General features: G+C 45.9%; 1 protein-coding gene across 5 annotated transcripts in view; it reads right to left on the bottom strand.

Annotated features, from left to right (window-relative positions):
* The window catches only part of LOC118791917 (pleckstrin homology domain-containing family G member 3-like), a 67,807-nt gene that overhangs the window by 17,155 nt on the left and 37,269 nt on the right, over nucleotides 1-13,383 (bottom strand). For all 5 annotated transcript variants that reach the window (XM_036549448.1, XM_036549451.1, XM_036549446.1 and 2 more), the window contains 4 exons: nucleotides 11,009-11,496; nucleotides 3,213-3,313; nucleotides 787-856; nucleotides 362-408 (listed from right to left, as the gene is read on the bottom strand). In XM_036549448.1, coding sequence (XP_036405341.1) covers nucleotides 362-408; nucleotides 787-856; nucleotides 3,213-3,313; nucleotides 11,009-11,496 — 706 coding nt within the window. The remainder of the gene's footprint in view (nucleotides 1-361; nucleotides 409-786; nucleotides 857-3,212; nucleotides 3,314-11,008; nucleotides 11,497-13,383) is intronic.

The following is a 13,383-nucleotide window of genomic DNA, read 5'->3' as shown; positions in this document are numbered from 1 at the left end:
GTGGATGTATTCTTATCAATTCAGTGGATATATCAGGGGCAATTTGTATTTGTCACCAGCAGATGGCAGGCACACATCAGTCAGCCCAGATTCGCTCAAGGAGAATTTCATTCGATTTCATTCAAAAGTGGATGTGATTGGACAACGGGCCATGTTTGCACCTTAGCAGCCAGTGTCTCTAAATATAGGGCACTGCATGGACTCATGGCTCATATTTTGCAGACTGCCAGCTAACGTTATACTCTTTTTTCTTTGACTTTGGGACAGAGACTTTCAGATTAGGTACTCTATGCTAAAATACGCTATGCTAGCGTTACCAGTGACACATCTCACAGCGATTCAGGCACTCTTCTCCACTTACTTGGGGTAGTTGGTGCAGTACTGCGTGTAGATCTCGAAGTACTCGCTCTGCGGGAGACAGAGGACAAGAAGGCAACACGTCAGCAATTCTCACACTCACACCTTCTATTCTCAACTGAGACTGTGGCATTGTGGTAAGGAGCAGAGCTCTGACCTAGAAGTTGCTGGTTTGATTCCCAGATGGGCCGCTGCTGTTGTACCCATGGGTAAGGTACTTACCCTAAATTGCCTCAGTAAATATCTAGCTGCATAAATGGGTAACATGTAAAAACTTTAAGAGAGGCAAGCCACCCTGGATAAGAGCATCAGTTAGGCAAATGTAATATAATTTTGTGGTATAACTCAGTGACAAGGTGTGGCAGAGATTGCGAGGCTGAATCTTGAAACAGGGAGCTGGGTGACCCCCGGTAGGGACACTGGACACACCTTGAGGACGAAGCAGCGAGCGATGGCCACGGGGTCATTGTCACACATGTCCAGATCCTGGAGCAGCTCACTGAAAGGGAGAACAGACTGAAATTTGAACGTAGCCCTGGGGTACGGACTTCAGAGACTGGACTACTGACACCTCCGCAATCTAAGCATGGTGCAGGTGCATGCACACACATGGGACACACTCTGACAGACCCCTGCAGAATTGTGCATTCAGTCAAGCAATTCCACAATTCCAGCGCAAACCCCATTCTTTCACTTACCCACTCCAAGACCAAGACCACCCCGACCAAAACAAAAAAAAATCCCCTCCTGGTGTGACTAAACAACAACAGACAACAATGGATAGAAGTGTCAGTGAATTACTGTTTCATGCACTGTCTCACTGACATCACCAATCAGCATCAACCACACACCAGAAGAGTAGGGGGCAAGTCTGAACATGTGAGCTGATCCATTTCAAACACTCTGCTCTGGGTCTTCCTCCCAAATCCTTTGTATGGTTACTGAGGAATAGGAGCCGAAACTCACAAAGAATGGCAAACTGTGCCAAGCACATAGTCACAGCATTCCAGTGATGTACCATTTTAAATTTTACATTGCAAAGGGATTTCTCGACAGCTCAGTAGGAGTCACACTGAAAATCCTGTCCCTGCCATTGTTCAAGTTACAGGTGTTCTGATTTGCTGATTCATTATGAGCAGTCTCATAGGGGTGTGGCCTAAAACAGACCATCCATAGCTAACACAGGAATGCAGACAGCACCAGACCCTTGTGCCAACAACCGGAACCTCCTAGACAGAGGATGGAAGGAATGTAGGCGCTGCATATCTGGTCATAACAGAATGTCTGTGAGTCAGTGTTTGGCCTGCGAGATCTGATGTCACAATGTGCCTTGAATGTGATTGGATGACCCGTGAGACTACTGGAGAGACAGCCTAGAGTGGACGATGGAGTGTAGATTATGGCAATTCCTGCCTGCAGTAAGTTTACTACAGAATGCCTGTGGTTCAGTGGCTCATTATCCCTAGTTTTCCAAAGCAGAGTTTGAGTTCTGATGGTGTGCTGTAAATGTGAAAGACCTCTTAGAGCCAACAGTTCTCCTGTGGAACTTGGTGAAAACCTTTATCCACCAGCCAATCTAGGCCAGGTTAAAACAAAACAAAACAAAAAAAAACCACTCACTTCAGTCAAAAGCAACTTTATCATGTTCTGTCTAACTCTGGTCAAGGATGTCAGGCCCCAGCAGGGAATTAAAATCCACAATTGGGTCACCCCATCGTATGAGGATGGGGGCAACAACGGTCCACAACAAGTGACGTGGCCCTGAGCTTGGACGACCCCCAGCAAACCACAGACTCCCCAATACACTGCTCAAAAGAGGGACAGCTATATTTTACTCGTTGGCCTTGTTTTTGAGGCCCTTGATTGGGTGGGGAGGCCGTGAGGGCAGTCAGTATGGCCACAGTGTTTGTTTTTTTAAACAGCACATTGGCCATGGCTCACCACGGGCCAAATTCAGAGACGCGATATGTCCCTCCAGAGGCTGGCCTGGAATCTCGCAGAGTTTAGCTGGCAAGAAATAACCATCTGCATCAGCAGCTCTCAGCGAATGCCTTTTTAATCCCCTCCCTGTGCCAAAACGCATGAAGCGCGGCTGGATTTCAGTGAATTGGCGACTGGAATGAATGAGGCAGCCTGCAGTCGGGAGTACTCTGCCGTGCAGTCCTGTCACTCTCGGTTTGACACAGTGATGTTGCTAGTGTGTGTTTGAGCTTTCTGCCTCTTTTCTGAGTTGAGTTTAACTCTTCATCTTCCTTCCACTATGTTAATGGAGCAGTCTGACTTTCCAGCAATTCATGAGACTGAAAAAGGTGTGATCCATGACATCAACTCCTTATCAGAAATGCCATTACTGGAGACAAAAAAACACCTTGTACATAATGATGTGCTTTGAAAGTAATTAGCAAAATATTAACTAATAAAGCAACACATGAAATATACTTCTATTTAGTCAATGTACATTGAAGATATATTAATGAGGATGCTTGAAGAGATATTATCGAAGATGCTTAAAGACCACACTTATGGCTGACCTCAATAGCCTCAGAGTGAGATCTCTGCACAAACTAAACGGCGATCATGGAGATGTATGTGACTAATTAGTGTCTGCTAAATGACAATAATGTAATGTAATGCAAAATGAAACGCAATGTAAATGACAATGTAAATGACAATAATGTAATGCAATGTAAAATAAAATGAATGACTGGGCCCCACAGAAGGCAGGTGTTTCTTTCCTCTGGACCTCAGTATGTGTCATAAATGTTGAGTGACCTTGAGTGGAAGTTCACTCTGTAGAGTGCTAGTCACAGGATCCCTGAAACCAGCAGGTGGAATAGCCGCGGCTTGGGGCTTACCTGTTGAACTCGTAAATGTCCTCAATGTTCCCAAACAAGGCGCACACCTGCTCCGGTTGGATAGGCAGGTCGCCCATGTCGATGATGTGGGCCAGGTAGTCCTGGAAGACAAGAGAGGGGACTGCGGTCAGCGCCGGATGAGCCCCAATGACCAGGTCCTGGGTGCTCAAGCCGCTGTGTGGTTGGTCCTCAGCTTGACCTTTCACCCTGCCCCACCACTGCTCTGTATGTGACACAGGATTATGAGTCGATGGTCCAAGTGGCTGTCTGACCATGCTAAGAAAACGCCATAACGAGATAAAATCAGGCCCGACACATTTTGAGACAGACAAACTAAAATCTTGATAATAAAGATGGGTTCAACAAGCTGTCTTCAGTTTGTTTATGCTATTTCAGTCTGTGACCAGAAGAGGGAGCCTGTACACAGCTACAGCTGCATGCTGCTCGGCAGTCTCCCCTGTATGCTCTGATGGCTACTGGCTTAGTTTGGACCATCAAAACAGGACCTCTGACATCTGTATGGCAGTTTGTTAACTGAACGAATACTTGTGAGTGGATGAGCCTGATTGCTAATCTTGGGTGAAGTCTCTTAATTCATTCACTGATGCATTTTTTCCTAAAAAAGGCATGGTTCAAAGGAAGGGTGGGGAGGGGTTGTTTAAATCTTTGACAGATGAACGTTTGGATTTCTGTCAGAAGGCTTTAATGTGCTTTCCCAGAGCTTAGGTCTGCCCAGAAAATGGTGCTCTTTTGGCTGCCGCATGGCTTGACCAAGCTTCGTGGCCTGCAAAAGTCACAGGGATGGACACATGCTTTAAAGTGCCTGCAGCCAGCTGTGCTCAAGCAGGGGTCTGGGGTGTTATGCAGTGGCAAACAACTTCACCGTGTCCACTCTCAGGAAATCGCTGTCAGCTGTGCCATGTCACAATGTCACAATGTCACAATGTCACGTCACATGATGCCCATGTGCCAGTGGAAAAAGGGCATAAAATGCAGGTGGAAGCTACGTCCTCTCCCCTCATCTGAGTGGAGGTTTAGTGTGTTTAATGTGACTGTGCTTTACCCTCACACACGTCTGCCACCTGATGGAGCTTCCATGATGCGTCTGACATCAATGACCATCATCACAAGCTTCCTCTAGTGCAGGAACACTATTCAACAAAAAAAATGTCTTCACACAAATACACACACACACACACACACACACACACACACACACACACACACACACACACACACACACACACACACACGCAATGCACAGGCAGGGGTTGAAGCAATGTGGCTTGCACCTGTTCAGAAAAGCATTCGCTGCATAATCAATGAACATTTCCAAACATGGGATTACCAAAGCTGGCCTTTTAGGAACCTTGCTTACACACCACATCCCACAATCCATCACTTTTCCAAATCCCTCTAATGAACAGCAGTCAGCACAGAGTGATGCGAGGCAGCTGCTCTCACAGCAAATGCCCTTTTTAGGGCAGGATATCTTCCCTTTTTTATTAGATAAATCTCTCTGCCATGTCTTGTCTTTAATAGCAACACAGCCAGGCAAATGCGTTGCTTGTGCAGCGCACTGGGTGGGTCTTTTAAATGCCTGCCTCCCCATGCATTTGGCCAAAAAGAACTGTCACTCAGTGCACCCAGCCAACCTGCTCACCCGGCTCCCTAATCTCCGCCCCCCTGCATCACAGACCAGGAAATGGCAACAGCTTTAACTGGCCAATCACAGGAGACGGAGCACCGCGGGGGGTTGAGAGTTGACAGCAAAGATCTCTACACTCATCTTAAGGGCTTAACCTAAGTTGAGTAGTCAGTTCTTTCACTGTCATAAAGGTAACTCATGCTTTTATCACAAAGTGATTCAGGAATGTCTCGACGGCTGCTTCAGGGCTACTGGTCCTGGGGGGCCTCAGTTCTTCAGTCTGTTGCTGGTTTGAGTTATCTGCCTGGCACAACTATGACATCACAGGGTCGCAAAGGATTACAGTGCATAGCATGTCTGCTAGGCCTCAAACAATCCACTCTCTTTAAAATACTCCCAGTCTCAGAACTCAGGGAGGGAGCCTGATTGATTCAACCATGGCTAACCTTTTTGACCAATCAGGTGGCAAAGTGGCTGTCTGGAACAAAACCCAGCAGGTACTGAGGCTCCTCCAAGACAGAGGCCCTACTGTGGGTGTCTGGACAGTCCTGAGTCACACAGAGGTAAAAGCAGTGAATATACATCACCTTTATGACAAGTCAAGGAGCTATCTCAGAAGAGAGAGCAATATCCAACCCTAGACAGCGGTGCCCAGTGAAACTGAAATCCCCAGAGCCCCCAGCCTGCTGTTTCTGCAATGAGGTTGCTGTCTGTCCCCTGGAATCCCACGGCCCCCCGTCCCATAACAACGAGCAGAGGCAAACCAGCATGCCGGAGCAGAGGAACTGCAGGCTTCATGCCAAAGTCTCTGTGCTATATTGGCACCGTTCCATCTGCCCTAAACCTGAGAGCTTCGAAGGAACACCACCGCAGTGAGGGAGCACGCCCGAAACTGAAAAACAAAACATCTGTTCTGCCGTAGATCCGACTTGTGGGGAGGGCCTGAAGCGTGATTAATGGGGCCATGCTGAGATGGGGGCCGGGGGGGAGAGTGACATCACACACGGAGAGAGGAGTGGGTGTAGACAATGCACTCTTTCGCTGACACTCAAATTCGGCCAGTCCCCCCTGTCGCGGCCTCCCTGAGACAGCTGTGCTTATGAAAGCATGACTTGTGCTCCACACCCACAGGCTGGAGGGCTTCCAGCAATTTGATTGGTTGCTGAACAGTGACCACTGGGGATCTGTGACATTGTTCAGGGCACAGCCAAATGGCTACGTAAAACTGTCTTCCAGCGTGAGAGATTCGAAATCTGCCCGGTAGGCCAATAGTGACACTCAAGCGAAAAGACAGGATCTCGCGTAGCCTAAACTGGAATCCTCGACAAAGCTCTCACACCATGAAAAACCTCTAAAAACATGCTGCTTCCAACCGTGTCCATAAAACCACACTTCATTTGGAATTCCACCTCACGCCAGTCCTGAATATATCGTTTCATTTTTCCGAGTGAGCAAAATGACCTAATGAAAATAAAACCATAACCTGTTTTTTCTATCCAAAAACCACAAAAGGGTAGAAAAAAGTGCATGCTTTTCTCTAGAGGTCAGATGTCTGTGTTTGTTCAGCTCTGGGTCTAGGCATTTAAAAGTCGTTAAGGTTTTTTGCTCTTTTTGCCTGGTCAGCCTTGAATGTTAACTGGAATGTACTTTGCTTCCTTGTGGCTGAGAGTGATGAGGGTGTTGCTGATTTTGGCTCCAAAGAGGCTCCATAGTGTACTAAGGGTGGCAGGAGGTACTGCTCCCGTAATCACATATGGTATTATTGCTCTTCACTTGCAGCGCCCCCTATAGATCTTTTTATAAAATGACCTTCAGGCTGTAAGTGCTTGCGGTGCAAAAACCATACATGCTTCATTAAGGTTTTGACCCCAGTTACCATAAACATCCAAAATGAAGAATGCTGAAGAAAGCAACATGAAGAATGTTGCAGCATTGCACCGTTACATTGTTACCTGACCCATCTTATTTACTGTATGAGGTGTGGGGGGGAGGAGTGGGGACAATACCTTCATTCCAGCACAGTAATCTAATCTAATCTAAGATAATCCTGCCCTGTGCTGTGACCTCATCGCAGTGCTGTGGCTTACTGTACAGATCCTGAGGGCTATGCTCGTGGGGGGTCTTCAGTGGCCTTCCCAGAATACAGGACACTTTCCTCACCCTGGACAGGGTCACCCTATTTCAGTTTGACCTACTATGTCATTAAATAAATATTCATGATCCACTCACAAGGTACTGCTTACTTGTGATAGTGTGACTTTACTGAGACATGGTCCAATAAAAACAGCTAAATGTAGCCTTTTTTCACCTTTCCTGCCCCTCATCCACAGATTTGTTTGACTGATAGGACAAAAAAAAAACAATCACACCCTTCTTGTACAACACAAGATAAGCTCTTATAAATCCGGTGTGTACTTGGTGTGCACCTGGCATGCCTGAACAAACAGTTTCCTGGCATTCCTTTCCAAATGTCCATCTTTTTTTGAAAAGTGTTAAATGTCTAATTAGATGCAAATGCTAAATGATGACTGTAAGTTACACTGCTGACCGTTTTTAAGAGAATGGTTCAGGTACTCTTTAAATAGCTAATGATGGTAATTTCCCCTGAAAGTTCAATCAACAGACAGAAACCTGAATCACACCCTTTATACCATGATGAAAAAATCTACCCTCATCTGTACATTGCAAGTGCAATTGAAGAGATCTACCTGTACTTTACCTTCATGCACCAAGATGCCACTAACAGCAACAGAAAGCATGCAGATGCACGTGCATGTGCACACGCACATGCACGTGCACACAACCTGACAGCGTAGGCTTTAAAGGCTTGACTTAAAACGTCATTCAGGTAATGGAGCCAACATGCTCTTACTGCCAAGATCCACAGAGTTACGTAATGTGATTATCCTGCACAGGATATCTGAATCTTAAGGGGTTAATAATAGTCCCTATCGAGCAAAAACTACAGAACGAATGGCCACCCTTAACTGAGGAGCAGGTACATAGCACATAACTAGGGAAATAGGAAAATGACACACTCTTTTGGATTTACTGACTACAAAAACTTATGTAAACAAGCATGCAAGTGCTTTTTTCTCATTTTCCTGTTTAATTACACAAGTACACAATTGCTGGGCCTTCTATGGTATTTCTGAAGGCCCTGGGTGAGACTGTGAATCCCTCAGTTCTTTCCTTTAGTATGTGAGCCACTTTCCACAAAAGAGGAAGGATACACTATCTCCACGCAGGCACGCAAAAGCAAGAGCATATACCAAGAACAGACTTTCTAAGCCTGCTATACTGAACTGATTTCTGGACTAAAAGGATTATTTCTTTCAGCGAATGACAGCTTAGTCTCTACAGTAAGACTGTGGTAACCTAGAACTTCCGTTTATATCCGCTTGTCATTTCCTCTCGTGACCGTGGACAGTCCACCCTAGCAAAGGGCCAGCTCATGACCCTCAGAGGACGAGACACAAGATGCGGTACCAAAATCTGGAGATACCATAGAATACATGGATGTGCTACTTTCAAGGTTGATATAATCTAAGGGATGTTAGACAAAATGGCCAAATCCACAAGTGAGAAACTAATGGAGGTTAGACAAAAGGGCATTTCTGCAAATGAGAATCCAATGGAAGTTAGATAAATTGGACATATCCAAAACTGAGGTGAACGTGTCAATGACACACATTTACATGAAATCTGTTCAACCAACTGCATTGCTTTCAGTTTTACATCCATGAAAATGTATGCATTCTAGGGTTCAACAGCTGTGCCCCATCTGGGATTCAAGCTGACAACCTCCTGCATGCAAGTTCTGTTCTTTAACCACTATGCCACAAGGATGCCCATTAACTTAAGGCTACCAAGGAAATAATCCCACTAATTCTGGGTGGCCTCATGGGAACCAAACATAAGGCACATATGACTTGTGGTCACTGGCTTCAGAACCACGCTGTTGGGTTGCAGCAGAACGCTCCGCTCCACTGTCATTCAGGCATTTAAAATACCACCATCAAGTCACGTTATACATTACTCATTAATTTGACTGAGAAAGTACAACAAAATGATGGTGTACATGACTGGTGCACAGTATTGCATTATAAATACACAGTAGGCTCCTCCTCCAGTGTGATGAAGGTCCTGCCACTTCCCACACATGCGCAAATTATGATGTTCTGACAGACCAACCCATTCCGATTTTGACAGGCGTGGTGCACCACACTGCTTTTGTTTACACCCCATGCCCAGCCCTTGATCAACTTCACTGGTCACATGTGTCTCTGTTCCTTTCCCCTGTGATAGCAGCATAGCGTGTTTCAACAGAACAGTTACCATGGATGTCCTGAGCTTATCTGTGGAAATGTAGCAGAGATTTCTGGTATACGACGGCGCAGATTTGAGAAACACCAACACCACTGTCAGGAGGCTACAGTTAGAGAGATTTACTGCGAATTGACTGTAAATTCTCAACGGATTCAATAAGTCGGCACATGAGCTCTGAATGGGTGCCCTTAGCACTTTCCAACCTTTTGAGATGACAACATTCTTGCCTATGAGTGACAAATTTGTTGCCTGAATACAGCGTCACATAAGAGGTGGACTTTCGTCAAGATATTTTGCAACAGAAAAAGTGACATCTTCCAGAACTGCTCATATTGGTTTGCAGAGATTAGGTGCTGTAACCTTACAGCAGTTAGTTGGCTAGCTTTCTTTTCACCTTACATTTTCTGTGATCTTCATAATATAGCCGGATACAAATACACACAGACACGTGGTTCACCCTCTGAGCATTTAGTTGCTTAGCAGACTCTTATCCAATGGGACTAACATAGTTTACCTTTCCTACATGGGAATTGTATTTACTAGGCAATTCTAGGTTACCTTACCCAAAGGTACAACAACAGTGCACCAGCAGGGAAACAAATCAGCAACCTTTCTGTTACTGGAAGGAAGGAAAGCCTCCTCATGCTCACTAAGTACATTTTCCTGGCAAGCTGTGCCCAGCTTCTTGGTTGAACGAACCAAATCCGCCTTCACCTCAAGTAAAGGCAAATTTAGTTCAAGCTCATTTTGTTTGCTTGCTCTGAACAAAAAGTGCTACTCAGAATGTGCCATTAGCAGATGCTTTTATCCAGAGGGTCTTACATTTGTACAGCTGGATCTTTACCCTACTAGAGTTAGGTACCTCAACCAAGGGCACAACAGCATCAGCCCATTTGGGAATGGAGCCTGCTACCTTTGGGTTAAGAGCCCTGCTCCTTACCGCTATGCCATACCACACTGCCTGCTTTTCTCTGTTTAGCTGGAGGTTGACATCTCCTGTCTGTGCATGCCACCTGTTCACTGGTTTAAACCAACTCAGATTCCCAGCGATGTACGTCATCCTGAAATCTGAAAAAGCAACCTTGTGGCAATTCCCACTCCTTTATTAATATAGATTTCAAGATTTATCTATAACATTTATATTAATGATCTCAATCTTGCACATTTTAAGGCCAAGATAAACGAGCGCAGGTCTGATCCAGTTATTGTGGTGAACCGTTTCTAGAGAAGATGACTCCATCAAAGAGTTGTGGGGCATTTCAGATTTGGCAAACACAGTTAAACAGACACAATAGCTCACTTGTTCCCCCTTTCCCCGATCTGTGTGTACACTTCAAGACTAGACGTGACATGGCTGAAACTTGGCTGGGGCTTCCATGGCTGTGTTCAGTGCATTGTGGGAAATTCGCACTGAGAAGAACATGGTGTTTTATGTGTTTACTGTACCATGGGATTAGTGCCTGTCTAATGTATGGAGTCACCCGCTCATGGGGTCTTGTGATTTTTTTACTACAAAACTTGAATGGGCGAAGAGCTGAGTATGTGAATGGAAACTGCGCAAGAAAGAGATGAACTGAAAAAGTACATCCCAATCTAAAAGGGGATTATTGTGAGACACTCAGCTGAGAAGCCCATCAATCACAGATAACTGCTTCAGAAAACGGTATGTCCTTTCCCAGGAACAAGTTACTGAGGGACTTTACCTCTTGAGTATCACCCCAACTTTGACTCCAGAAGGCCCCAGTCATGGACTCTGATTTAAGAAACTCAACCAATCAGGTTCTTCCCATTTGAAGGGGTGGGGCTGATGAGCACTCACCTCCACAATACTGCGCAGATCCCTCACATACATCCGCTCTGTCTCGATGATCTCCATGACAACGCGGTCCAGGTAAGTGAGCTTAGGGTTGGGCGCCATGGCGACAAAAGGAGAGAGGGGGCGCTGTCGCGTCCGGTCAGCCCGACTCGGGGAGGTGTGGCCGCTGTTGCGCTGAAGTGGCCTTTTGGGCTGGGGGTCAAGCCCTCCGGGTTCGGCTTGCCCCTGCTGCTGCTCTTCGGTGCCCCCTGCAGGGCTCAGCTCCAGGTCGACGTCGTCTCTGGAGGTGGGTGCAGTCCCCTCAAGGGCAGCGCTGCTCCCGTACAGGCTGTGTCCGTCCCGGGACGATCCCGAGGACAGCGTGGACACCAGGCTCACTGGCCGCTTGCCGTCGCGGGGGCTGGCGGACAGCGAGGTGGAGCAGTCCGGCGGGATGGCTGGGGACGATTGCTCATTGCTGCAGACGGAGGCTGTGGACAACCGGGGGGATTCTGGGAGAGGAAGAGGAGGGGCGTTAGGACAGGGGTGGAGAAACAACAAATTCTGGTGTGTTGTATGAGTTCAGAACCACAAATAAATACCAATACACAACAGCAACCAGAGAAGCCACAGCCCAGGAGAAAGGCTTTAGTCCATGACCATCCAGTCACAACATCCAGAATCCAGCATCATATCAGGCCTGCCTCTTCTTACCTTTTTTGGTTAGAAGTGAGGACTAAACTCCCAAGAGGGTCTGGTATACCAACACTGTTGCACTATGGCGGTATAGCATTGTGGCTCAAAAACCAAGCTTGTAACTTGAAGATTGCAGGGTTGGGGATCTCAGGCGGGGCACTACTGTTGTAACCTCGGGTGAGATACCTCATCGGAGTTATTTCAGTAAAGCACCAGCTGAGTAATGGATAATAAGGCAAATTTAATATGTGTAAGTCCCCATGGTTTAGGGCAACTGTCATGCAAATAAAAGATAACTACAGGAGTTTTTCGTGTTTAAAGCATGCCTCAACACACTGTCCCACTCATCCAATTCTGCCTCGAGCAACTCTGTAAGCTCCTTCCAGATCATCCAGCTGTTTGGTATGAACAAGACCAGACGGTCACAGCTGGCACTGTGACTCATGTTCCCAGGATCCCAGAGCATCAGGGAAACTACGCTGAGTTTACCCCTACTCCACCAGCTCTGCCTGAGTCAAAAAGCCCCGTATTTCCCAATATCCACCGCAAAGTGCCTGGCTGCTGTATACGAAAAGATAACATACAGGGAAAGTGATTGATACATCTAGCTAGAAAGGGTAGATGGAATGCCTTGATGTTGATAACATGTATACCCAACATTAATTTTCAGGCACTTAGGGTATGTTAAGACTGCAGCCAAAACTTTCCCAATTCTCATTTCTTCCCTCATATGTAATCCAGTTTTCAGATGTTTTTAGAACTGTTTGTGAGCAGCAAAAAGCACATATCATCACATCTTTCCAGTTCCAATTTTTGCCACATGAATATGGAATATGGAAATAACTTTCATTTGATGTGAACGCTCACATTGGAACTGAGCCTGTTAAATATGGCCCGACTGACTTTACGTCACTCAGCACGTGGCAGGTTACCCTCATGCCTAAAATTTCATTCATTTGTCACTAGATAGATAAGACATCTTTTGTCATTGTTTATATGCACACACGGGACACTTCAGGATAGAGGTCTGTTCACAGTGATTTCAGATATGGGCCACTTTCAAAAATGAATATTAACAGTAGGACAAAAAAAGAATTTTGACCAACAATTCAGAATTAAGCATTAAAGTCTGCAGTCCGAACATAGCATTACTGAAGACGTTAAAAAAATTCCAAGCTCTAGTTACACATACACATTCATTGTAGAGGTTAACAAGAGTTTCTCTTTGTTCACAAAGAACCCTTAGTCTCCGTTAAGCAGGGAGAAAGACACACAGTTAACATAAGCCCTCTCCTGTACCTCCTCAAGCTCCACCAGATATTTGTGCTCCATCATATATATAAAGTTTCATACACACATGCAGCCTCAGCTGGTTATAAAGAAATACTGGAAGAACAAGACTACCTACTGTTTTTGATTTCAGCCATCTGGACAGAAGGCGCTCCAATATTTTGATTCAAATATATAACCAAAAGACTGATGACTTCATATCCTACTCCCTTCCTGTGTGAGGTCTCTCCTTGCAGATTTGCCCTCAGACACAAATTCACATGTAACATTGCCTCTTTCTCATTCAGCGTTGCTTGTGAATGGGTAAGTCACCCAGTTTTGGGGACTTCATGATGGGAATGCTTATTATAACCCCCCCCCCCCCCCCCCAAATCACAATCTAGGGGGCCTTTCACACTGGGAGGGACAGCGTA

This window comes from Megalops cyprinoides, chromosome 17 (genome assembly GCF_013368585.1).
Source record: "Megalops cyprinoides isolate fMegCyp1 chromosome 17, fMegCyp1.pri, whole genome shotgun sequence".
Lineage (NCBI taxonomy): Eukaryota > Metazoa > Chordata > Actinopteri > Elopiformes > Megalopidae > Megalops > Megalops cyprinoides.
Note: the sequence above shows the minus strand (reverse complement) of the source record. Positions and strands in the feature narration are given on the sequence as shown.